General features: G+C 45.1%; 1 protein-coding gene across 3 annotated transcripts in view; it reads left to right on the top strand.

The window, feature by feature from the left end:
• Positions 1-21,647, top strand: part of Dstyk (dual serine/threonine and tyrosine protein kinase) — a 48,015-nt gene extending 26,368 nt beyond the window's left edge. For 2 of the 3 annotated variants that reach the window (XM_006249774.4, XM_063272286.1), the window contains 11 exons: positions 3,227-3,890; positions 7,340-7,572; positions 8,234-8,317; positions 9,167-9,343; positions 9,908-10,037; positions 10,366-10,522; positions 10,913-11,045; positions 12,605-12,718; positions 13,865-13,979; positions 17,706-17,840; positions 18,177-21,647. In XM_006249774.4, coding sequence (XP_006249836.1) covers positions 3,227-3,890; positions 7,340-7,572; positions 8,234-8,317; positions 9,167-9,343; positions 9,908-10,037; positions 10,366-10,522; positions 10,913-11,045; positions 12,605-12,718; positions 13,865-13,979; positions 17,706-17,840; positions 18,177-18,364 — 2,130 coding nt within the window. In that variant the 3' untranslated portion in view covers positions 18,365-21,647. The remainder of the gene's footprint in view (positions 1-3,226; positions 3,891-7,339; positions 7,573-8,233; positions 8,318-9,166; positions 9,344-9,907; positions 10,038-10,365; positions 10,523-10,912; positions 11,046-12,604; positions 12,719-13,864; positions 13,980-17,705; positions 17,841-18,176) is intronic. The other variant, NM_199463.2, reaches the window with a different exon arrangement.
• The last annotated feature ends 3,102 nt before the right edge of the window (positions 21,648-24,749 follow it).

Here is a 24,749-nt window from a genome sequence, read left to right on the forward strand (position 1 = left end):
AGGCACAACTTCACACAATGTACCCCTACACATTTGGGATGCAGTCACACTTCTCAGCACTTTGACCAGTAAGGAGTTACTTAGTTAATTGCTGGTCATTACAGAGGTGCTTGTCTGCTAAGACTGAGGTCTGCAGTTTGACAACATGATCAGTCACCAAGGCGGCAATAGTCATTTCTCTCCTAGAGTCTATGATCTCCCAGGGCTGGGCTTTTGTCAGGCTTATTGTGCCAGCTCTGAACTCCTTCAAGTGAAAATTTGTAAATAATCTTTGATTTTGAATTTTTGCCTTTTTCCTATAATAAACTTGATTGACATATCTTTTTACAGTATATCTGGGGGCTGGAATGTAGTTCAGTTGGTAGAGTGCTTGCCTATCACATAGGATCCCTGGGTTCACTCCTCACACTGCAGTGGGAAAGCATGGCAATCCATGCCTGTGTTGTAGCACTCAGGAGGCGGAAGCCGGAGGATCAGGAGTTCAAGACCGTCCTTGACAACGTAGCAAGTTTGAGGCCAGACTGGGATACATGAGACCCTGTCTCAAAGGTGGGAGAAGGTATATACTTAGAGGAGCTGATGTTTAAAATCAAAACAAACAAAAAACCCACTACACATAATTTATCTAGCTTATGATCCAGAGAGATTTCTCAGTGGGTGGGAAGCAAGCCTAAATTCAATTTTGGAGCCCATGTGACAAGCCAGATGGGCTAGCAAGCATTCATAATCCCAGCGCTCCCATAGTGAGTTGGGAGGCAGAGACAGAATTGAGCAGATCATTTAGTCTAGAGTATGCCGCACAGCATCAGAAACTAGAGATCTTACCTCAGGATAGTGAGGGAGAAACTAACTCCTGCAAAGCCCTCTGACCCCATCATACAAACATCCTGGTGTACTGGTATCCCCTCCCCCCAGTATCCTTAGGATTCTTTTTAGGTTTTTGTTTGTTTGGGTTTTTTTGGTTTTTTTTTTTTCTGCTGGTATTTTTGCAGTTGTGTGTTCCAATCTAAACCTTGAAATTTCTTATCTATTAGCATTTCTGAAAATGCTTCCCGAGGTGAACACTCTGATTCCAGCGTGAGTAAGTCAGGGTAGTAAGGGCTGTTCTGGACTGCAAGATGACAGCCAGGCACGTTTCCAGCTGGAACACATTCCCTGCTTTGGAGGCAGAGATGAAACAGGATTCCTCTTGGCCTGGGTTTGGGTAAGGAGTAGATGGGTTTATGTAGTTTGCTCAAATTCAAATGAAGAGAAGCTAAAAAGGCTCTTAGATTTCTTGGAGTTCAAGTGAATAACTAGATGAGCTTCTTGTGATTTACCTGGAAATAAAATTTAGTTCTTTGTTGGTAAGAAGGTGAGACCTTTGTGCTTTGCATAGAATGGAAAAGGTGAACAAAACAAAAATACAGCTCAAACTCATTGGTGGCACTAGAAGACGGTACTAGAGAAATAAACAGGCGAGCTTTCTGGGGCTTTCATATCTAGAGAAGGCTGTCAAAGGAGGAAAAGACTCAGGATTTCATGTTAAAATATATTTTGTTAAATATAGATACCTCAGGGGCAGGCAAGATGGCTTAGTGTGTGTGCCTCCAGACCTGACCACTTGACCTATAGTAAAATGAAGAACTCCTGTTAGTTGTCGTTTGATCCCATGAGCACACACACGGTAAAATGTAAACAGAAGAAAGTTGCTTCCAGGCCAGAATAGTCGTACAAGCCTGTAAACCAGGCACTTGGGAAGTAGGAGGATGATCAGGAGCTCAAGGCAAATCATTGTCCACATAGCAAGCAGAAACACAAACTTGTCTTAGGTTTCAAATAAATATGCAGTCTGGCAACTGTTAAGGACTTTAACCTGAGCAGATGTTGGATGGATTCTTTTAGAACTTTGTAGGATGAATTCTGTAGGGTGCCAGAACTAAACCAGCACACACACACACACACACACACACACACACACACACACACACACACACACACATTGAGGTGGCATACATGTGAGCATTCATGTTCACACATGTGCAGAAGCCAGAATGGGACTTTTGCTATAGCTCTTAACCTTATTGCCTTGAGACAGGGTCTGTCACTGAACTTGAAGTTCGCTGATCCAGGGGACTCTTGAGGCCACTACTGGATTTTTATGTAGACACTAGGGATTGGAATTCAGATACCACGCTTGTACAATAAGCACTCTTAAATAGTGATCCACATCCCCAGCCCCTAAGTGATCATATTGTTAATGGTATCACCACAATTTAACTTCTCTGAGCTTTTGAGATATCTGCAGAATCTTGGAATAGGACGGAAGTGTTGGATGACCTTGACTTTTAATTTGCAGATTGATTTCTTGGTTTGACAACATTTTATTGAGGACTGAGTTGTGTTAGACATTGGAATTCTAATAGTGAGTAAATATGGGCCCTGCCTTCAGAGGCAGGATGAACGGGGAACAGAATCTCTCTTCTTCCTCTCCTTTCCCCTCTGTTTCTTCCTCTCCTCATCATTTTTCCTTTTTACTTCTCTTTCCTTTCCCCCTTCTTCTCTTTCCCTTTTGAGACAGGGACTCTCTAAGTACTAGCCCAGGATGGCCCGGGTGGAACTCACTGTGTGTCCCAGGCCAGCCTAAAACTTTTGATCTCTCTCTGGCCCCCAAGTGCTAATACTACAGGCATGTACCCCCCATGCCCGTCTAAACAAGACGGGGCTTAAATAAGGCAACTATGAGTGTGTTGAATGTAGATAAGGAGAAATAGAGTACCAGCGATTCTGTGACAGGAAAGGCTGTAGGGTTTGACAGGTGCTTTACATGTGGACAGTGAAAGGAAGGTGGGAATGGAGGTGTGAGAGGAAGGCAAGAGGACGGGTATAGGATGACCCCCCTGCTGCTGGTCACCCTAAGAATCCATTTTCTTCCACTGTTTCCCTCCTTTTCATAGGCAAGTCAATAGGAATTTACGAGCATCAAAGGCAGGCAGGGATTCTTTTCATCTGAAATGGCTGAAGGGACTGTAATCCTTTCTACTGATTTTTTTTTTTTGATAGCTAGATGAATGCTTGCCTTTGTATGTCACTGAAGTGAGTATTAGGGACAGAGGTGGACAAGTGACTGGGGTGTGCTTAAGTCCAGTTGCTCCATTATGCATCTGGTCTCAATGTAGGTGAGAGGTAAGGAAGGCAAAGATGGGTTCTGACCGTGAAGTGCTGATTTGACTCCTTCTCCTTCTAGGAAGTGGACATTGTGGTGGCACCATGCCACAGCCACCGGCCTGCAGTAGATGTTCTGAGTGACTTGGCAAATGATTTCTTGCCTGTGATAACCTACGCACTTCACAAAGATGAACTCTCTGAACGGGATGAGCAAGAGCTTCAGGAAATTAGAAAGTATTTCTCGTTTCCTGTGTTCTTCTTCAAAGTACCTACACTGGAGATCATCCGCTCTTCCAGTGGGCGAGCAGACAGTGAACGATCACCACTGTCTGGGCAGCTAATGGACCTGGGCTACCTGAGCAGCAGTCACAGGAACTGCATGGCCTCTGACCAGGACTGCAGAGCTCAGAGCATGTTGGTGGAGCAAAGTGAGAAACTGAGGCAGCTGAGTACGTTTTCTCACCAGCTGCTACAGACCCGCCTCGTGGATGCAGCCAAGGCCCTGAATGCGGTGCACAGCCACTGCCTTGACATCTTTATTAACCAGGCTTTTGACATGCAGCGGGACCTGCAGATCACTCCCAAACGCCTAGAATATACTAGAAAAAAGGAGAATGAGTTGTATGAGTCATTGATGAATATCGCCAACCGAAAGCAAGAGGAAATGAAGGATATGATCGTTGAGACACTTAACACCATGAAAGAGGAGCTTCTGGATGATGCTGCCAACATGGAGTTCAAAGGTAGGCGCTAGCGAGCTTCTGGAGTGCTGGGATGAGAGCTCGCTGGCTCTCTGGGTTAGAAGTTGACAATTATGTGACGGGAGGTGTTTCTTTTCTGGTCCAATCTATTTGGAGTTCTGTAGGCTTCTTGTATAAAAAAAAAAAAAAAAAAAAAGAAGTTGAATGTACTGATTCTTCGGGTCCGGTAAGAGGGCATCTTCAGTCACTTAGATGAGGTGGCCTCTTTCACTTTCATAGATCTTAAGATTCACTTTTCTTCCTTCCTGGACCATTAGTTTAGCTTTTGGTAAATTCATCCCTCAGGCTGTCCACACTTCACTGCCTGACTGTATCCCTGCTTTCAGAGAAGAGCAGTTGGACTTTTTTACCTTTGCTCTGTCAGCATAGCCCAGGGTGCCTCACTGTGTTACTTTTGTCCCATGGTCTTATTTTTATCTTCTGGCTGCTCCTGAACCCAAAGCATGGTTAACTTTCTTGGCAATCTCATTCATCACAGATGACTCCTAACACAGCTGGGGAAGCCATTAGTTGGGGCTGTCGGCCTCTGACATTACCATGCTGCTGGCTTTTACTCTAAGGACTGTTGGACTCTCCGTGCTTGAGTTCTACTTTACAGTAACTAAAAGGACACTTCGGACTTTCAGTCATGAGAACACATGCGCATCATCTCAGGGTGCTCACAGCTATGATAGACCTTTAACTTTGTCAGCGCTGTATTTAAGGGTCAGAGCATAGGAAGGTTGAGAATCTTTGTTCTTAGGTACTGTGCCCCTTCTTCCTAGGACCCAACTTCTAAGCCTCAGCTGATCCTTTATTGTCTTCTCGGTGGGATTTCCTTGTTTAACAATAGCTGCCAAGTACCCATGAGTCCTCTACAATGTTATATCTGCCCATACTTTTGTTTTCTGTACAGTTTTTGAGACAGGATTTCATTGTATAACCCAGGCTGGCTTTGAATTTACAATCTACCAGACACTCCCGGCTCTAGTCTGACTTCTCTAGGCTCTAAAGCATGTTGACCTAATCAGTCTACCCGACTTGTTTCCTTTCTGTCTCTGCTTCATCTTGTTGGCTTCCTGTTCTATAACTAGCACTGAGTACCTCAGTCAGTCTGGTATCAGAGCTTCCAAAGTCTATTTCAACTTTGCCAACCGTGTTTTCCATTCTTCATCTTCCTGCAGTTTTTGTTTTTTGTGGGTTTTGTTTTGTTTGAGAGAGGGTTTCTTTTTGAGTAGCCCTGGCTGTCCTGGAGCTTCCTCTGTAGACCGACTAGCCTCAGACTCACAGAGATTCACCTGCCTCTGCCTCCTCAGTGCTGGAATTAGAGTAAAGATATGTACCACCCCCACCCAGCATCATTACCCAGTAGTTTTAATTGGCTTGGTCTTAACTGTCCTTCATACACTCCCCATTTTTTCTTTGTATGAGTCATGCCTCAAATCTGAAATACCTTTTATTTTTCTGTGAATTTTTCCAAATCCTACCTACCCTCCAACTGCCACTTTTGGTTAAGTGCTGCCATCTGTCAGCTGTACTCATCGATATCCTTCCAGGCCTCCCCCCCATACACACATTTTACCTGTAACCCTGTCACTTCTCACTTTCCTTTAGTGTCTGTCGTGCTCTGAAATGCCGGAGTTGAAGACTATGAACTTGGGGTTATTCATCATTTTATACCTTACAGCAAAACCCCGAAGACTCTCCCTCCATCTTCCTGCCTCTTCCCTCTCTTCTCTCCCTTCTTAGTAAAAATGAATGGAAACCTCTTCAGTGGCTGAGAAATGCTCATTACTTGGAAGTTCTAGGAAGTCCTCTCACATGTCGCTGAGCACCCTAGAGCGTCTGTGCCGGCATCGTACATGACAGGCAGGCTCAGGTAGACAGTGCAAGGTTGGATTGTCCTGTGGCAGGTGAACCACGTTTAGAGCCTTTGCTACGATGTTTAGCTTAAACAGACCAGGGAGTGACCGGAGCAAGCAGATGGAATGTCTGACTGCTGCTACCCTGCAGGTTTGTGGATCTACACACTTAGATAGCTGTGTATTAGGTGCAGTTTAATGTCTGACTCTTGTCATGTTCGCAGTCCTTTTGGCACACCTTTGAAGCAATAATTGATTTAAAAGAGAACTTGCACATAATCTGGTAGAACCAGATTTCTATTATTATTTGTCTTTGTAAATAAAGGCTGGGTAACATACTTTAGAAATATCTATGTTTTAATCTAGGTGTGGTGGCATATGCCCGCATTCCCAGCTCTCAGGGGACAGAGACAGAAGAATCGTAAGTGTGAGGTCAGCCTGGGCTATGTAGGGAGTTACATATCAAAAAACTTCTTTTCCCGTTTTATAGTAGTGGGAATTGAGCTTAGGACTTGTGCATGCTAGGCAAGCCCCCTACCATTAAGCTGCATCCCTCCCCCCAAATAAGGTAAAAGCATATATATGCTCCTTAATTCAAACACATGAAAGTGCTGTTTCTTTCTTTCTTTTTTTTTTCTTTTCTTTTCTTTTCTTTTCTTTTTTTCGGAGCTGGGGACCGAACCCAGGACCTTGAGCTTGCTAGGTAAGCGCTCTACCACTGAGCTAAATCCCCAACCCTGAAAGTGCTGTTTCTTAAATATCTAGTTCTTCTCTGGAGGTTCCTTTGCATTTCCCCTTTCCGCTTTTCTAATGTTTTGCTCAGAGAGCCTTTTGCAAATGTGCATTAAATCTGTCTCCTAATGGACAAACCTTGAATCACTTTCAGCCTGTTGATACATATGTAAATCTTTCGTGATTTTCTTTTTGTTGTTACAAATGACTGAATTGGTACCATTGTGCACACAGTCTGATATTTTTGAGGTCAGAGTTCTAGAAAAAGAATTTCCAGAGGCATAGCTATTCAGAGAGTGTACACAGTTGTCATTGTTGGTTGGTTTAATATGCCAGCAGTGTGAAATTTAGCAAAGATCCTAGATCTGAAACCAGTGAGGCTTGTGCTTAAATTCTAGCTGTATTGCTTCCTGACTGCACACCTTCTCTCCCAGTGTCCACTTTGTCTTATCCCCCAAGGCTGTTCCTGGTGTATAGACTAGATCCATTAACAGCCACTATAAAGGTATCATAAAGATGAAGTTACTTTTCTATGTAATGCTTACTAGTATGCCTTTCAAGTAGTTTCCACTCAAGGGATGGCGTTCTTCCCCTCCCGTAACTGTGACCTGAAAGCTAAGATCAACAGACTTGTTTTAGACGTAACTGCCCTTTTTCAAGACCTTATTTAACTTAAGTAGCTGGGCACTGCCTGGCCCTTGACCATCCTAAGATTCAGAATTTGGCAACCAACCATGTCTTTTGATAGCCACCATCATGGTGGGTCACTGGTCACTGGCGATGACTTGGGAGGTGCCCTTACTTAGTATGTCTGCCCCTTTCTTTCCTAGCTAACTAGCATAGTCTCTTCCTCTGTAGATGTCATTGTCCCTGAGAATGGAGAGACAGTTGGGACCAGAGAGATCAAATCCTGCATCCGACAGATCCAGGAGCTCATCATCTCCAGACTTAACCAGGCAGTGGCCAACAAGCTCATCAGCTCTGTGGATTACCTACGGGAAAGCTTCGTGGGGACCCTGGAGCGGTGTCTACAGAGCCTTGAAAAGTCACAGGATGTCTCAGTGCACATTACCAGCAATTATCTCAAACAGGTGTGAGAAGAGTGGTTGTTATGATGCTGTAACACAGGTAACATCTGGGACAATTCATAGACAACCCCAACTTCAAATTAGCCAAGGATTTCCCTTTGAGACAGTCTAGTTATAATGAGTTGTAAACTTATAGGAGATACAAATGAATAGGAAGTAAAAGAACCTATTTAGTACAAAATGGGGGTGATGAACTTGAGTGTATATACATATGCGTGTGTGGTGTGTGTATTGTTCATTTACATACATACATATGTGTAACACACACATATATATTAAATATATAATAAATGTGGAAACACTTGGACTGTATTGCAATTCTTTGGGCAGGCAGAAGGAAGGAATGGGGCACATGGTAGCCAAGACTAGGCTGCCCTTGAACTTGCTGTTTTATTCAAGGCTGGACTTGAACTAATTCTCCTGCTTCCACCTCTGAAGTGATGTAATTACTGGCATGTGCTGTGTCCAGTTAGATTGTGGATCTTTGTTTTTTGAGACAGGGTCTCACTCTGTAGACCTGGCTGGCTAGAAACTTGCTATAGAGATCAGGCTGGCCTCAGCATGCAGGAGTAAAGGTGTGCACAGCCACACCCAGCTTGGACTCGCTCTTGAAGTTGTTCAGAGACGGCTGTCTGCATACGCCCCTTCATGTGTTCTCTTCCAGATCTTAAATGCCGCTTACCATGTTGAAGTCACTTTTCACTCGGGGTCCTCAGTTACACGGATGCTTTGGGAACAAATCAAGCAGGTGAGTGTCCCCAGAGGAGTCACTCCAGTTCACGCGTGGCTCCCTTACAGTGCAGACTCGCCAACAGAACAGACTCTTAGAACAGGCTGTTAAAGCAGGGTGGCCCTCTTCCTGGTGTGTCTCTCTGACAATGCTGTCATATGCCTCGTCTTAATTACTACTAACGTTCCTTTAGCTCTTTAAAAAGCCATACATTTATATAATACTTGGTGAAGCCACAAAATTCCACATTATTAGGTTTCTTTATCTGTCTTATATTCAGCCTAAATGTTTCCTCAAAACTAGGTATTGTTGGGGCTGGGGATGTAGCTTGGGTGTAGATGGTTTACCTCACGTATGCAAGGCCATAGGTTTGATTCCCCAGAACCACAAAAGTGAACAAACAAACACTGAGTCAATGATAGTGGCACATGCAGCCTTTAAACCCAGCATTGGGGAGGCAGAGACAGGCAGATCTCTGTGAATTCAAGGCCAGCCTGGTCTACATAGAGAGCTCCAGGACAGCCAGGGCGATGCAGAGAGACACCCTGTTTGAAACAAAACAAACACACACAGAGAACTAAACATTGCTGTTAGGGGCCAAGAGTGTGGGTCCTGCCCTGCCCTGTCCCTGAGGATAATACACTGAGGGCTGTGAGCTCTTAGACCAGGCTTACTGCCCTTTGTGCCTGCCTCTGCCTGAACCCTGGGTCTGAGGTAGGCAGCATTAGAGTTGAGATTGGATTTCATAGACTCCTGAGTTTAGAGCCGCTCTGGTGAGAGAGAACTCAGAGAAGGAAGGGCATTGTCGGAGTTGCCTGGGAGCTTCTTCTCCTTCCTTCAATGATCACACTGTCCTCATCTTGGCAGATCATCCAGCGTATCACATGGGTGAATCCACCCACCATCACCCTAGAGTGGAAGAGGAAGGTGGCCCAGGAAGCCATCGACAGCCTCAGTGCCTCCAAACTGGCCAAGAGCATTTGCAGCCAGTTCCGTACTCGGCTCAATAGTTCGCACGAGGCTTTTGCGGCCTCCTTGAGGCAGGTGCGTATGCAGGAAAAGAGTCTCCTCTAGAGAAAAATGGTGTGCTCTCTGTCATCCTTGTAGTTTTAAAAATTACTTCTTTACTCTGTTAAAGAATAATTTGTTACAGTAAGTTTCATCAACATATTTGGATGTGGATCTTTTTCTAACTCTAGGAAAGTTAGAGGGAGGGCAGTTAATTTTTGTCCATATAACTGAGTGAGAAAGGAGTATGGAGGAGTGCAACTTTATATACGTTTATACAGTAGTTTAAGAGTGAATGAGAAGAATGACTTGCTAACTCTACTCTAGTTCACAGTTACGGGCCCCATATTTGTGTAGGGGAGAGGGAGGGAGGGAGGGAGGGGGGGAGAGAGAGAGAGAGAGAGAGAGAGAGAGAATATAAATATGTGTGTTAGGCATCTCATAGGAACATGACTATCGATGACTCACTGTCATTGTCCTAAGCATGTCATGTCCATGTGCTCAGCTCTCAGAGATCCTATTATTTCTGTGTAACAGATGAGGGGCTGAGGTGAGGGACGGGAGAAGTCTTAGCGTTGTCTTTTTCTGCTTCCCTCCTAGCTGGAAGCTGGCCATTCAGGCCGTCTGGAGAAAACTGAAGATCTGTGGCTTAAGGTTCGAAAAGACCACGCCCCCCGTCTGGCCCGCCTTTCACTAGAGAGCCGGTCTTTACAGGACGTCTTGCTTCACCGTGAGTCCTGGCTTCTTTAAAGTAGATTGGAAGTTCAGCATCCTCTGGCATTTTTATGCCTGGCCTCCAAGAATCGCAGTGTCAGGCTACTACTTCCTCGCACAGCTCCCTCAGCACTTAGTGATGTCTGTGAGTCCTGCTTGGTGCTGCTTCTGTAACGTGAACAGCACGATCACAGTTTATCCCACGTCATGCAACTCAGAATACACTTGAATTCTTCCCAGTGCATGACTGCAGGGTTACAACTCTGGCCTCTTGACAGGGCTGCATCTAAGAATTTAAAGAGAATGCTTTAAGTCCCTATTCCACCGTTCTTTCTATCTTATAGGTAAACCTAAATTAGGACAGGAACTAGGCCGGGGCCAATATGGTGTGGTGTACCTGTGTGACAACTGGGGGGGACACTTCCCTTGTGCCCTCAAGTCAGTTGTTCCTCCAGACGAGAAGCACTGGAACGACCTGGCGTTGGAGTTTCACTACATGAGGTAGGCCTTGGTTTCATTAACCTCTCTGGGGAAGACCCAGAGAGGCTGAAAGCCTGGGACAGGTTTCCTACACAAGCTGCAGCGTCCTGTCCCTCCAGATGCACATTCCAAAATGTTCTAACTAACTAGTGATTTGGCCCAGACATGCTATCTTTCCTTAGTCTTTTCCCATCATGATTCTCAATTTTTGGTGCTGTTATCTTTCTTAGTCACTAAGGACTGTCAGTATTGATAGTCCGTGGGCTTTTGGCTTTAATGGAGAAGCAGTTCTCCTTTCCTTCTGTCTGGAGTTGGACTAAGTGTGGCCCTGAGATTCTTTCTTTCTGCATCCTCGTATCTCACACAGAATCAGAGCCCAAGCGTAGTTTCCAAAACCTCTTTTTCTCATAGGTCTTTGCCAAAGCATGAGCGGCTGGTAGATCTCCATGGCTCAGTCATTGACTACAACTACGGTGGCGGCTCCAGCGTTGCTGTGTTGCTGATTATGGAGCGGCTGCACCGGGACCTCTACACAGGGCTGAAGGTGACTGAGGTGACGGGGTTGAGGGCAAGCTGGAACCAGGCTCAACCCTTCCTTCCTGGACTTCGTCCTTTCCTGTTTATTCAGAACTTCTCACTTACTTAGAAATTGGAGTAACTGGGCTTTACTGAATTAATTATGTATATATATGTATATATATTATATATATAATATATATACATATATATATATATTATACACATATATAATAAATCTGGAGAGATCCTATACCCACATAAACGTACTTACATCATCCATAACACAACATGCACAACATTTAAAGATTTTAAAGGAATTCAGATGGAATTAGTTGTAAATACTCAGAGGCTCTGCATTCTAACAATCTAACACAAGTCCCCGTAAGACTTAAAGTGAAATCATTTATATGGGACCGGAGATGTAGCTTAGTGATAAAAATAACTTGCTTAGGGGTTGGGGATTTGGCTCAGTGGTAGAGCACTTGCCTAGGAAGCGCAAGGTCCTGGGTTCGGTCCCCAGCCCTGAAAAAAAAGAACTTGCTTGGCATGTGTGGTCTTGAGTTAAGACCCCATAGCCCCCATAGACACAGGGAGAAAGGGAGGGGCGGGGGAGGAGGAGAGGGAGAGGTGTGCAGTAGGGGCAGGCACAAAAGTCAGTTATTAGATCTTGTTATGTGGTCTTGACTTTTAAAAATAAATTGGGGTGTGCCACTGAAGAATTTTGTTTGAGGAAAGGTGAAACTCTCAATTGACTACTGAGTTTAAGCTGTCATCTAAAAAAAATCACCAACAGGGAGTTAGGTTTCTCTTGTCTGTCCCCTGCATTGGATCTGAGTAGGAAGAGAGTGAGGCTGACCTCAGAGTGCCTGGCCTCCCCAGTATGAGCATACGTGGAGACTTTCAGAAGTAAGGTAGAGAAAACTTAGAAATGTTTCAGGAGTCACAAGAATTAGTGACATGAAAAAGAGATTCCAAGTAGTTCCCTCTTTACCTCAGGAACACACCAGAGGTTTTCTGTAAGTGGACTAGAAAATACCATTTGAGTTTTGGGGAGAAATTGATAGGGCATTTTTCAGAACCCCAAAGACCCTTGAGTAATCAGAATGACTTTGGAATTGGAACCCATAAACTCGAACCTGGCTAACCAAGCCTATAAAAGCAGTGATTGCAAATCCCTCACAAGGCTGGGCTAGAGTCGCTCTGATGCTGGGAGTGAGGTGCTGTTAGTCCTCAGACCTCTTCTGCTTGAGTCTGGGTGTGGTCCTGCTGACCACTGCAGCCTGCCAAAGGCTTCCTTCTGCTTTGTGTCCTGTGTAGCGTGTTCTTCCCTGCACCTCCCACTCACTGTTCTCCCCTCTGGTGCCACCATAAGTCATGTAGTTGGTCACAATTGGACATCTCTGTTGGGATCCGGAGCTGGGCTCTGTTTTTTTTTTTTTTTTTTTTTTTTTTTGTTCTTTTTTTTCGGAGCTGGGGACCGAACCCAGGGCCTTGCGCTTCCTAGGTAAGCGCTCTACCACTGAGCTAAATCCCCAGCCCCCGGAGCTGGGCTCTTATGACACCTAGGCACTCTTGTCTTTTCAGGCTGGGCTTTCCCTGGAGACACGTTTGCAAATAGCTCTGGACGTGGTGGAGGGAATCCGCTTTCTGCACAGCCAGGGGCTTGTTCATCGGGATATCAAACTGAAAAATGTGCTGGTAAGATAGAGCTGTAGAGAGGAGGCTCCCTGGAGGGTTTGTGGAAAAGCACTTTGATTCTATGAAATGTCTACATGGAAAGTAGGAGAGTTAACACCATGGTGAGTGCATGGAGCTCTGGACTTAAGGACCAATTTCAATAGACTAGTGTCAAATACTTTTCCCTCCACTGTTGAGAAATTCTAACTTCACGGAAAGGTTAAGGGTGGCACATTGTATCCTATGTTCCTGCAAGGGTGCCCACTCAGTCATATTTTCTATTTATTTTCATGCATCATATGAAGTTAAATATGTCAGTGAGTGTCTCCTAAGAAAAGAAGTCTCCTATGTAATGAGAATGCCACTGCCACACTCAAGAAGGCTGACACTGATACAGTAGTGTTATCAACATATATTCTGTTGAGAGCTGACATGCATAAATGCACCTTACAAAGTCACATCACATCAATCATAAATCATTGTTTGACAGAGATGTCTTGAAAACATCTATTAGGGTCAGTGACATGGCTCAACTATGATAACGTAACAGGCTCTGGTACCTGTTATTACACAGCAGAAGGAGAGAACAGACTTCTACAAGTTGCCCTCTGACCTATAAACACACACAAAGGAAATAAATAAAACGAATAATTTAGGAAAAAAATACCTCCCAATATCACATGGTAACACTCCATGAAATTACAGTTTGGGGAAGAGAAAGATAGCCTGGAAATTGTAGATAGAAAGATAATAGACCATCAGGAACCAGAAGGGACATATTTATTCTCTAGGATCCACTTTTGCATGTTTGTTTTTGTATCACTCTTGTTCTTTCTACTGTATTAGGGTAGAGCCAAGGTCTTATATGCTGGTCCAGGTCTCCCACACCATAACCCTTTATTATCACTCTAAGTATTAAAGAATTGCTTTGGCTGATGAAGAGGGAAATCAGGTTGCCATCATGTTTTCCTCATTTTACCTTCATTACTCATTCTTCCAAGATTATAGTGATCCCAGTATATGTCAGGGATATAAAGAAAAAATATGGGGAAGAGGACAGTAAGAGGAGAGATTCTTGGCTGGTGAGGTTGGAGGCAGGACTTTCTAAGTATTGCTTTGAGGCTGGGTATGCAGACAAAAGGTGACTCTGATCTGCTTTTTTGGCAGCTGGACAAACAAAACCGTGCCAAGATCACTGACTTAGGATTCTGCAAACCAGAAGCTATGATGTCAGGCAGCATTGTGGGAACACCGATTCATATGGCCCCTGAACTTTTCACAGGTAAAGTTAGAGGGCAAAGAGTGGATTTAGGCAGATTCCAGAAGTCTGACGTGGAATGCTTTCCCTCAGGGTAAAAAATGAGTTCAAGTACTGCTGGCAAGTCTGACAACGAAGAAGCCAGAACAGAGGGAGATTAAAGAGGGAAGGAAGAAAGGAAGGAAGGAAGAAAGGAAGGAAGGAAGAAGGGAGGGAAGGAGGAAAGAAAGAAAAAGGTGTGAACGTGATGGGAGTTAGCAAGTAGTCTTTGGATGTTTCTGGGTCATTAACACTCCATCTGCCATACTTAGCACTTACTTAATCACAAAGTATTGGTTGAATAACTTCTAAATGATGGAACCTGTCATTAAAGAACCTATCAACATGGCGGTATATCAAGAGGTAAGATAATTTGGAAGAGCTGTAAGGCAGCACTAAATGATAAATTACAGGTGTTATGTTCTGTTGATGCAGAGTGAAAGAAAAATTAAGGTTGAAATGCTGGATGGATGAAGTGAGATTTGGGGTAACACTTGAGGCCTATCTGAAAAGATTGGTAGTGGAAAGGGAACTCAGGTTTAAATATGCACTCTGCAGTAGGCAGGATGGTTCATTTCTGGTGATCCTGTCTTAACTGTAGCTGGTCTTTGCTACTTTGTGGGTTCTCTGTTATCCCATCCCCTTATCCCCCTGGTTTCACTCCTATCTCTAGGTAAGAGTGAAAGGAGGAGAGAGGAGAGAGAGAGAGAGAGAGAGAGAGAGAGAGAGAGAGAGAGAGAGATCCTTGAGTCTAAGTTCTTTCCTTTTGTTTATTTGAGCTCTATTACTAATAAACTCAACCAACCCCCGTGAACAGCCAACAGCCACCGACCCTGCCTCTCAGGGGCCCTGGCATTTATAGACCCTCTGTAAAATTCCCAAGATTCCAAACACCACACAGTTGCTGAAACGATCTGCAGCTGGCAAAATCATGCCTCTGTTAGAGCATGAGGCAAATCACAGTCAGCTGCTTCCAACAGTACAAAGCAGCTCCATATCCATAACCTGGGATCAAAATGAAAGTACAATCTTAAAATATTTGTATTTGGTTTTTTTTTTTAAATTCTTGGACTGGAAAGATGGCTCAGTGGTTAAGAGCACTGGCTGCTCTTCCAGAAGTCCTGAGTTCAAATCCCAGCAACCACATGGGCTCATAAACATCTGTAAAGCAGGCATACATGCAGAGAGAACATTCATACATAAAATAAATAAATCTTTAAAAAAATCAAATATCAAAATTCCAGAATTCTCAGTATACTTGATTTGTATAGCAATCCTGATTGTGTTATATTTTTAAGTCAGATTAGTAGATAAAATTGAGGCCAGATTGATGAAGCAATTGGCCCCCAAAACACTGAAGTAGAAGGAAGTGGACGTGTAATTTGGACATAAACCTTCCTTTCTCTACTGTCCAACCATATCTCATGAGAACAGAAATATCTGAACCCTGAAGAAGGGGAAATACTAAGGAAAACTGGAAAACAGCAAATAGTGAACGATAAGGCCAGAGAGATCCAGACATTGAAAACCTTGTGGAGGGTTAGGGTTCCTGTGCAAGTAAGGAGGTGCCGAGCTTTTAAACATGGGAGAGTGGCAGGGTCATGTGCCTGGACCAGCTTTGAAGCCATTGGTAGAGGGGGCACGAGGAGAAGAATCAGTGAAGTGGCTGATGAAGCAAAGGTTTGTACACAGCTGACAGACAGGGCTACAGATTTGAGATGTATTGGGAGACAGTAGGAAAGCTTTTTGCACTGTCTTGATGTGGGTGTTGAACAGAGAAGCATGGCTGGCATGGCTGAAGAGTGAAGAGGGGAGAGATGGCCTTGTGCCAAGGAACGCGGGAGGAAGCCACAGGTCACTAGCGTTCACATGAGGAAGAACTTGCAATGCATTTCAATTGCTGTGGGTTTTTTAGGTTTATTTTATTTATGTGTATTAATATTTTATCTGCATGTATGTGTGTGTACCACAAGTGTGCATAGTGCCCAAGGTCAGAATTGGGTATTGAGTCCCCTGTAGCTAGAGTTGCCAGTGTTTGTGAACCATGTGGATACTGGGAATCAAACCCTGGTCCTCTGTAAGAGCTCCAGGTGCTCTAATCCACTGAGCCATCATCTCTCCAGCCCGTGAATTTCATTCATTTCATAGAGCTGTCACCTGTCTCTTCATCGTTCGATAAGCAGAGAGTAGGGATGAGTACACAGCTGCTGTCCAACCCTCATTAGAGTAGATTAGGAGAGCTGTTTTCTTTTTCTAAGTTTACTTTGTTCTGGTTGCTTATTTAAATTCCTCTTACTGAATCTACCCTACTGCTGTCAGAATAATATTTCTACGATATGTTGTTCTCCTTTCTATACCCCTGCTAAGACCTGCTGCCCAACAACTCTAGACTCTTCTCTGCCTTTAAGATCTTTGTATGAGAGATGGGATCTTCCTGTGGGTCTTAGACTGGCCTTAGATGATCCTCTGCCTCAGCCCTTGAGTGCGGGGTTACAGGTGTGCACTCAGCCCTTGAGTGTGGGGTTACAGGTGTGCACTCAGCCCTTGAGTGTGGGGTTACAGGTGTGCACTCAGCCCTTGAGTGCTGGGTTACAGGTGTGCACTCAGCCCTTGAGTGCTGGGTTACAGGTGTGCACTCAGCCCTTGAGTGCTGGGTTACAGGTGTGCACTCAGCCCTTGAGTGTGGGGTTACAGGTGTGCACTCAGCCCTTGAGTGTGGGGTTACAGGTGTGCACTCAGCCCTTGAGTGCTGGGTTACAGGTGTGCACTCAGCCCTTGAGTGCTGGGTTACAGGTGTGCACTCAGCCCTTGAGTGCTGGGTTACAGGTGTGCACTCAGCCCTTGAGTGTGGGGTTACAGGTGTGCACTCAGCCCTTGAGTGTGGGGTTACAGGTGTGCACTCAGCCCTTGAGTGTGGGGTTACAGGTGTGCACTCAGCCCTTGAGTGCTGGGTTACAGGTGTGGACTCAGCCCTTGAGTGTGGGGTTACAGGTGTGCACTCAGCCCTTGGGTGCGGGGTGACAGGTGTGCACTCAGCCCTTGAGTGTGGGGTTACAGGTGTGCATTCAGCCCTTGAGTGCTGGGTTACAGGTGTGCACTCAGCCCTTGAGTGCTGGGTTACAGGTGTGCACTCAGCCCTTGAGTGTGGGGTTACAGGTGTGGACTCAGCCCTTGAGTGTGGGGTTACAGGTGTGGACTCAGCCCTTGAGTGTGGGGTTACAGGTGTGCACTCAGCCCTTGAGTGCGGAGTTACAGGTGTGCACTCAGCCCTTGGATGTGGGGTTACAGGTGTGCACTCAGCCCTTGAGTGCTGGGTTACAGGTGTGCACTCGGCCCTTGAGTGCTGGGTTACAGGTGTGCACTCAGCCCTTGGGTGCGGGGTGACAGGTGTGCACCACCACACCTGCTACTCTTTATGATCTTTATTGTCTGGTTCCCACCCATACTTCTCTGAAATGAATGGCCCCTTATAGAATTGACCTTGCAGACTGTCCCAGTCAAGGAAAGGCCTGATTTTCCTTCTGTTTTGATAAATTTCCATCTTGGATGACTTAGCATCTAGCTTTACAAAGTATAAAAAGAGCACCACAGGTATGTCCTGCCGTCCAGGAAAGTTGTGAAGAACAGTAGATACTAAAGCTTTTCAAAATTGTGAAGGACCCATAGAAGCAAGGTGGTGGCTCACTGTTGCTCCGTCTGTCCTTACTGTAGGAAAGTATGATAATTCTGTGGACGTCTATGCTTTTGGGATCCTTTTCTGGTATATCTGCTCCGGCTCTATCAAGCTCCCTGAGGCATTTGAGAGGTGTGCGAGCAAAGACCATCTCTGGAATAATGTGCGCAGAGGTAAGACTCACCAAGCCATTTTGCTTTAACTCTCTGAGGACAGACAGCCCAGGCCCTGCAGCAGGCCCTCATCTTCTGGCCATTCCACAGCACGGCCACATCACACAGACCTTCATATAATGCTGAAAGAGCACTCTAAACCAGACCTTTGCTACTGGAAAGCACTATACTGAACTATCTCAAAATATTGTTTGCTACAATTTTTAGTTTTCAGTTTTCTAACCAATGTGTTCCAGTTTCCACCATTCATGCTACATTATAGCTGAGGTGTCTTCGATGGAAACCCAAACCCTTTGCTCCCCCTGACTGGCTTCACTTCCTTGCTCTTCTCTCTAGGGACCCGTCCGGAGCGTCTTCCTGTGTTTGATGAGGAGTGCTGGCAGTTGATGGAGGCCTGTTGGGATGGTGACCCCTCCAAGAGGCCTCTCTTGGGCATTGTCCAACCTATACTCCGAAGCATTATGGACCGGCTCTGCAAGTGCGATTCTGAGCGGCCTAGCAGAGGACTAGATGACTCTACCTGAAGACAACACCCGTCTCTTCCACTCTGTTCCTTCCTTCCCTCTCACCTTTTGGCCTTGGGGAGAATTTGTCATTTGTTCACTAAGGGAGCTCCCAAGGGAACTGGTGCTTGTTGGCAGCTTGAGGCCTTCTTGGGTAGAGACGGCTCCTGGGCAGCGAAGAATTCAGTGACTGTTTAGTATTCATGCTGCCTTACACTGAGCAAAAGATTGTTGCTCGAGAATGTGATGTTCTGGCTGAGAACTGACAAGGAGGCAACTGTTACCACTGTCTGTTCACTGTGTGTCTCTGAAACAAGCGAGCCTGCAGTGCAGGGCATCTGTCCAACGGTAGAGACCACTTAGAAACATGACCTTAGTTCAGGATTGTATGGTCACAAAGGCAAAACCAGCCTAGCCAAATATACCTTGTGGTTGTCTGGTTCTTGTTCCTTATAGCCAGGATCTCAGGTTGTTGTTACAGTCAGAGCCCAGGAGGCAGCTGGACGTGAAGCTGTCTGTCCCCACAACCCAGTGTGTTTACATTGCCAGGGCCAGGAAGCCCTGGTTTCTGTGGGGCAGAGCTAACCCAGAACAGAATCTGTTTGATTCTTATGTCTTTCCCCACCCTCTACCCTTCTTTTTCCTCAGAAAGGAGGGAATAAGCCAGATAATATGGTACTTAGACTTAAGCATCTAATCAGAAATAGACTTTAATTTTGTTGTTTTTAATGGGATGTAGCCCAGGCTAGCCTTAAGTCCATCCTTATTCCTCAGCCTCCATAGTGCTGGGATTATAGGCATGTGCTACCATGAATAGCTTCTAACTATATAACTCACTCCTTTCTTCTTCTGTCTAGGGATCAGTCCCACTGCTCAGATTTGCTGGTAAGCACTCCCCTATGAGCTATGCTCCAGCTTCATATAGCTTTTAAAGTTCACTTTGAACACGCGGCACCGTGAGCCCTGGTAACTGTGCAATGGAGCATGGTGGTCTAAACACTCACAGCTCTTCAGAAATGCCATGTAATACTTTCTACATGCAAACTGTAATGGACAAGTGATGGGCCAGTGTCTTTGGGTTCCTTGGCTCTGGCTCATTTTGGCAGAATGCTTAGTCTAGCTTTTAAAATTTTAATACCTACTCAACTGTACTTAGTTACTCTACCTGAGGGTCAACACGTTGTCCTCTGGAGACAGTAGGATGTAAGGAAGACAAGGAGTCAAGAAAGAAGAAATGAGTCATCTCTGCTAATTAGGTCCGTGGTGTATGAAACTTGAGGTCTTGGGGAGTTAGGAGACTGCTGACCCTTGTTCCTGAGGCTCGCCGTAGTATGGAGGCAGTAGCTGCAGTATGAAATTCTATTCCTAACATTCTTTGGACCATTTAGCCCATTCTCAGACTCTTAAGTGGGAGGTTAGATTTTTTTTTTCCCTTCATCCAGAATCTCTTTTCAGTCTCCTGTCAGGTTACAGGTTCCTTCTTTTAGTTTTAAGTCATTTCCCATCAATTTCTGCCCAGTGGGAGGAGCAGAGAGGCTTAATGCCTCTCATTAAAGGGCATCCAAGGAAGCCCCTAGGTTTTCCTGAAAGTGTCTGGGCAAGCCAAAGCCCATGTTGGGGGTCTTTGGTGTTGGTATTTCAATGCTCAGCGGGCTGAGTATGTGAACACGCATGTCTAGTGTGTGTATATTACTTTATAACATTGTAAGCTAATTTTGGATTCTATGTTTTTCGGCATCATTATTTCAGAGATAAAATGCCATGAAATGTACTGTACTGTTTATCACTTGGGAGGACGCTGCCTGGTCAGAGACGTGTGGTGGCACTTGAGTAGTCCAGGGCTCCACAGGGCCAACGTTTTGAAGATTTACCTCTGGGCTGAGGGAGGAAGAAAGGTGACATGAAGAGTTACCTGTATTGTGTGTCATCCTTCAGAATGTTTCCATAAGGGCAGTTTACTCCAGCCCAACAGGGACACCCACCTACTTCTTGGGAGCTGAATGTCTGGCTACTCATTTTGCCTTGGAATGGAGTGACAGACTTTTCAGCAGAGCAATCAGAAGAAATGCCGGCCAAGTCAGGGCACTCATCTGCGCCCCAGAGTTGCATGTGCAGCACAGATGACTGGCTTCTTGACTGAGCAATCTTTCACTGTTCTCAGGAAGAGGACTATCCTGGTTGTTGCCAGACCAAAGAGAGTCACTTCTGACTCGATCAAGTTTAAGGGGCAGGGCTAGGCAGCCTGGTTCTAAGTGTAACACTAATGCTCAAGAAAACCGAGGAAAGGCTGCACTGCTGTTACAGCCAGAGCAGGAGAATGGTAAACTGAACACCTGTCAGCTCCCCAAATGCATTTCTGTATTTTGCTTAAGCTGTCAAACAGGTTAGAGCACTCAGGGTATGTGTAGTTCAGTGGTAGAATGTGCTTAGCCTGCACATGGCCGTGGGTTCAGTGTCTAGTACCAAAAAAAAAAAAAAAAAAAAAAAAAGACACAAAGGTCAAAGGGAGGTTAGAATGTTTTTCCTGACAGCAGTGGCCTGGGGTAGTAGGGCTGCACAGTGACAACTGCACTAAATGACACTTTATTGTTACTGTTGTCTTATTTAGCACTGAGACACCCAGGGCATGGGTGAGAACAGTCACACTTAGGGAAACTGAGGCACCCTTTGGTCTTGTTCTAGGGGTGCCCTGTTTGTTTGATCAAACTTACTGGGAGACCTCCCAAGACCATGTTCTGTCAGGAGGGAGTAAGTAACCGCCTTGGAAAAGTGCATCCCAAAGAAGGAGCTGCTTTAAGTGTTTGGAACTTGCATTTTGTATTTGTTGGGTCAAACAACCCACATATTCCTTAAAAGAAAATGAGGATTTAGTTTTCTAAATGTTGGGGTATGTGAGATAGCGCTGGTGTAATATTCGAGAGCATCGGGAAGGGCTGGCCTTAAAAGACACCTGGACCACAAACTCCCCTACAGGTTTCAGATAGTACTGTTGTTCTTAAGAGCTTTATTTTTAACTCCATTTGCTTTATTAGCCTCTAGTGTGATTGTCATAGTGGTGGAGAATGTACACATACCTGACATCATCAGAGACACCAAGTAGCCCTGAGAGCTCACGAGGAAATTAGTCTGGATGGCCTGCTGGTTTTTGGGTTTTGTGGGTGTTTTTTTGGTTGGGTTTATTTTTTTTTGTCTTTATGTAATGTTTTTATTTGTTTTAAAGAACTAATGTTTATTACAGTGTTATATAAAAGTATAACATATTAAGTGTATAGAATAAAGTGCAATAACAAAAATTTACTCGGTACACACAGCCTCTGTACCCTCCTTTCTTGTGCAGTGTGGCTCTTCCCGCGGCATTGTTTCACTAGGACCAGTTTGTTTGTTTTAAGGGAATGGCTGCATTAGGTTTTGTGGAGTCTTCTGTAAGGTGTTAGGATATGATAGATACCAGGTGTGCTGCATAATAAAGACCACGTTCATGTTTCAGTGTAACCTCACCCCTCCCCCACTCCCCGGTTTCCTTCACATGCTCACAGGATGCTCACAGCCCTGCTTCCCTCCATGGACCATTGTCCTTCCATGTTGGGAGATTGCTGAAATACTCCAACTCCGTTCAGCCTCATCGGCTGCAACGTGCTTTTCTCTCTTGACCAGGTTCTATACCTGGTCTGCAGCTTCCTAGGTAGGTGTCCTGTGATCCTGGCATCTCCAACACAATCCAGGTTTCACCTTCACAGCTTTACAAAAGGGTCTGTCTGGGCCTCCATACCTGCCATGTGCCTGGCTTCAGAGGCTTCCTTAATTGTGGAGAGCAAATCTACAGTCTCTTTTTTGGGTCTTTGACTCTAAAGCCAGAATTGTGTGGTGGAAGCCGCCAAGTTCTGCTGCTTGCTGGGGCTGGAACTTGGCCTCCTCCTGTTCAGTTACATCTGCACCAGCTTCCTCTTGTTGGTGGTTTCCTTTACTGCGTGAGCTTTTCTTTAATTCCTTTTCACAAGTTGGGTGCTTAGCTAGGTGGAGTCTTGTCCAGAAGTCACCATCCCTTTATTGCGTTTAACATCAGCACTTGAGAGGCAGAAGCAGGTGAAATCTTTTTGAGGCCAGTGTGGTCTACAGAGAGTTCCAGGACACCCAGTGCTACACAGGGAGATCCTGTCTTGAAAAAAAAATCAAAAAGGTTGTGGGGGGTGTCAAAACATTCAGAGAGAGAGGGCGCCAAGGGAGAGCAGTAGAAATTCACAAAAAGAACAGACCCTGGAGATGCAGGGGAAACAGAAATCAGTGAAAAATAGCTGGCAGCCAGCCATATCCACAGGACAAGCCCCAAATCCAGCTGTGGGGATTGCTGAAGCAGTGGCTTCCTCAGTGCCATGGCACAGCAGTCAGAAGAGGGTCCCCCCACCCCTGTTTACAGGGCTGTGGCACCCTCTAGAGACTGTTCAACCGGAGCTACCCTGCCGGCTAGAGAAAAGGAGTAAGTCATAAGTAATGGTGTCTTAATTAAACTTGCTACAGCCCTAGGGCAAGAAACAGCCCTGGGAACAGCTGGGGAACGCAGAAGGGCACTGGCCAGCTATAAAGTCCAATTGTCATGGGACTCTTCAGTGGCTATAAACAATGGGAGCCCTTGCCCCGGGTTTGCGGAAGACCCCACCCACTCAGAATATCTGGAGTCTGAGTGTAAAGCCTAGGGCCAGTAGGTGGGTCATCCTTTGGCATTCTCCGACGGAAACTCTTGCACCCCTTCTGTGGGGTGATTAATGTTTAAGGGCCTTAAAAGTATGGAGTTCACCAGCACAGAACCTGGGGTGTGGCTAATGCTGCTAACTCCCAGACAGAATACTAGCCACCTAAGATCTGAACAGTTTGGAGGGTGAGGAACTCAGTCTGAGGCCCTCAGACTGCACAGCTAAGTGTGACCCTGTAGACTAATGGTGGACACTGCATACCTGTTCCATAGAAACTCAGCACAAATAATCACAGGGAAGATCTGAGTCCACAAGCTGCACTTGCCCCTCCATAGGGCTTCCATTTTCAAGACCTAACTAGAGAGAAGCTAATCCAACCCTCCAGCATTTTAAATGCGTTCTTTCCTTTCTTGGGGTACAGGCTTCGTTTAACCCTTCTCTCTCTCTCACTGTATGTTGGTAGTGCTTTTATTTATCAGTAAAATGTTTTTTATTTCCTTTCAGGAATTTACTTAATTTTATTTACATGTTTCTTATCCCCCTTGCCAATTTTCACCTTTTCTTCCTGAATACTATACTTCTAGTAGTATTTTGACTTTATTGCTTTCTATAACCTTTATGTTTTAATTTTTTATTCCACTTCTTATGTTTATCTAATTTTGGCTACAGATTTCTTCACTCTAGGGAAACCTTTTTGTCCTTTTTAAAAATTCTTGCTCTTTTTTCTCTTCATAACATTCTTCACCTTTTCAAGTGATTTAAATTTCTTTCATCTTATTATGTTTATGGGTATTTTGTCTGCATGTATGGTCTGTGCATCACATACATGCTGTGCCCATGGAGCCCAGAAAAGCGTGTTGGGTCCCCTGAAAGTGGAAGTATGGATGATTCTGCGCCATCGGGGAATTGAACCGGGGTCCTCTCAGCACTGAACCATCCAACGGCTCTAGCTTTTCCTTTCTCATCCAATCTGAGCCAATCAGCAGCAAGACAATGCCCAGTGGTCTCTCTGTGTTGCCTTCGGCCACGAGGGCTAGGGCGACCTTCAACAATGGAGCTTGCTTTGGAACATGCTAATCTCAGCAGGTAATGGGTCATAGAAATGACAATACCAAACATCCTGCCAGCTTGGCTCTGTTAGCACAGCAATTAACAACTGAAACCACAGCCATTTGATACAGTAGGGTGGTGTAGGTCGCCCAGCAACATTCTCCAAGGTCAGGTCCCAGATATATTACACACACACACACACACACACACACACACACACACACACACACACTAAAAAGCAAAAGCAAATAAACAAATACAAATGTTAGCCAGGAGAGCACTTTTGTCTAGCATGCACAAGGCTTTGGGTTTTGTTGAAGTGAGGACAAATGTTAATGTTAAATGGAATGTTAAGTTAAAAATGCTGAAATCAGGAACATTGAAGAAGGCATAAAATGGGGAAAGCAGGGCTTGCAGCTGGGTATGAGTCAGCCAAGCTGAGCAGATTCAAGGAAGGAGAGGACCTCTGAGAAGAGCAAGGTCAAAGTCAGCTGGCTGGCTCCCACTCCCATGAAACCCTTTCCCCAACCTATGCAAGCTACTGCTGAACTTTCAGATTCTTATCCCCAGCACAGTGCGTTCTAACAGACTAAACTAAGTAAGAATGGCTTCTAAAAGCCCTCTACCTATTCTAGAAAGAGACCACAGCAGAGCCCTCCCAGACATGG

The sequence above is a fragment of the Rattus norvegicus genome, chromosome 13 (genome assembly GCF_036323735.1).
Source record: "Rattus norvegicus strain BN/NHsdMcwi chromosome 13, GRCr8, whole genome shotgun sequence".
In the NCBI taxonomy this organism is placed as follows: Eukaryota; Metazoa; Chordata; class Mammalia; order Rodentia; family Muridae; genus Rattus; species Rattus norvegicus.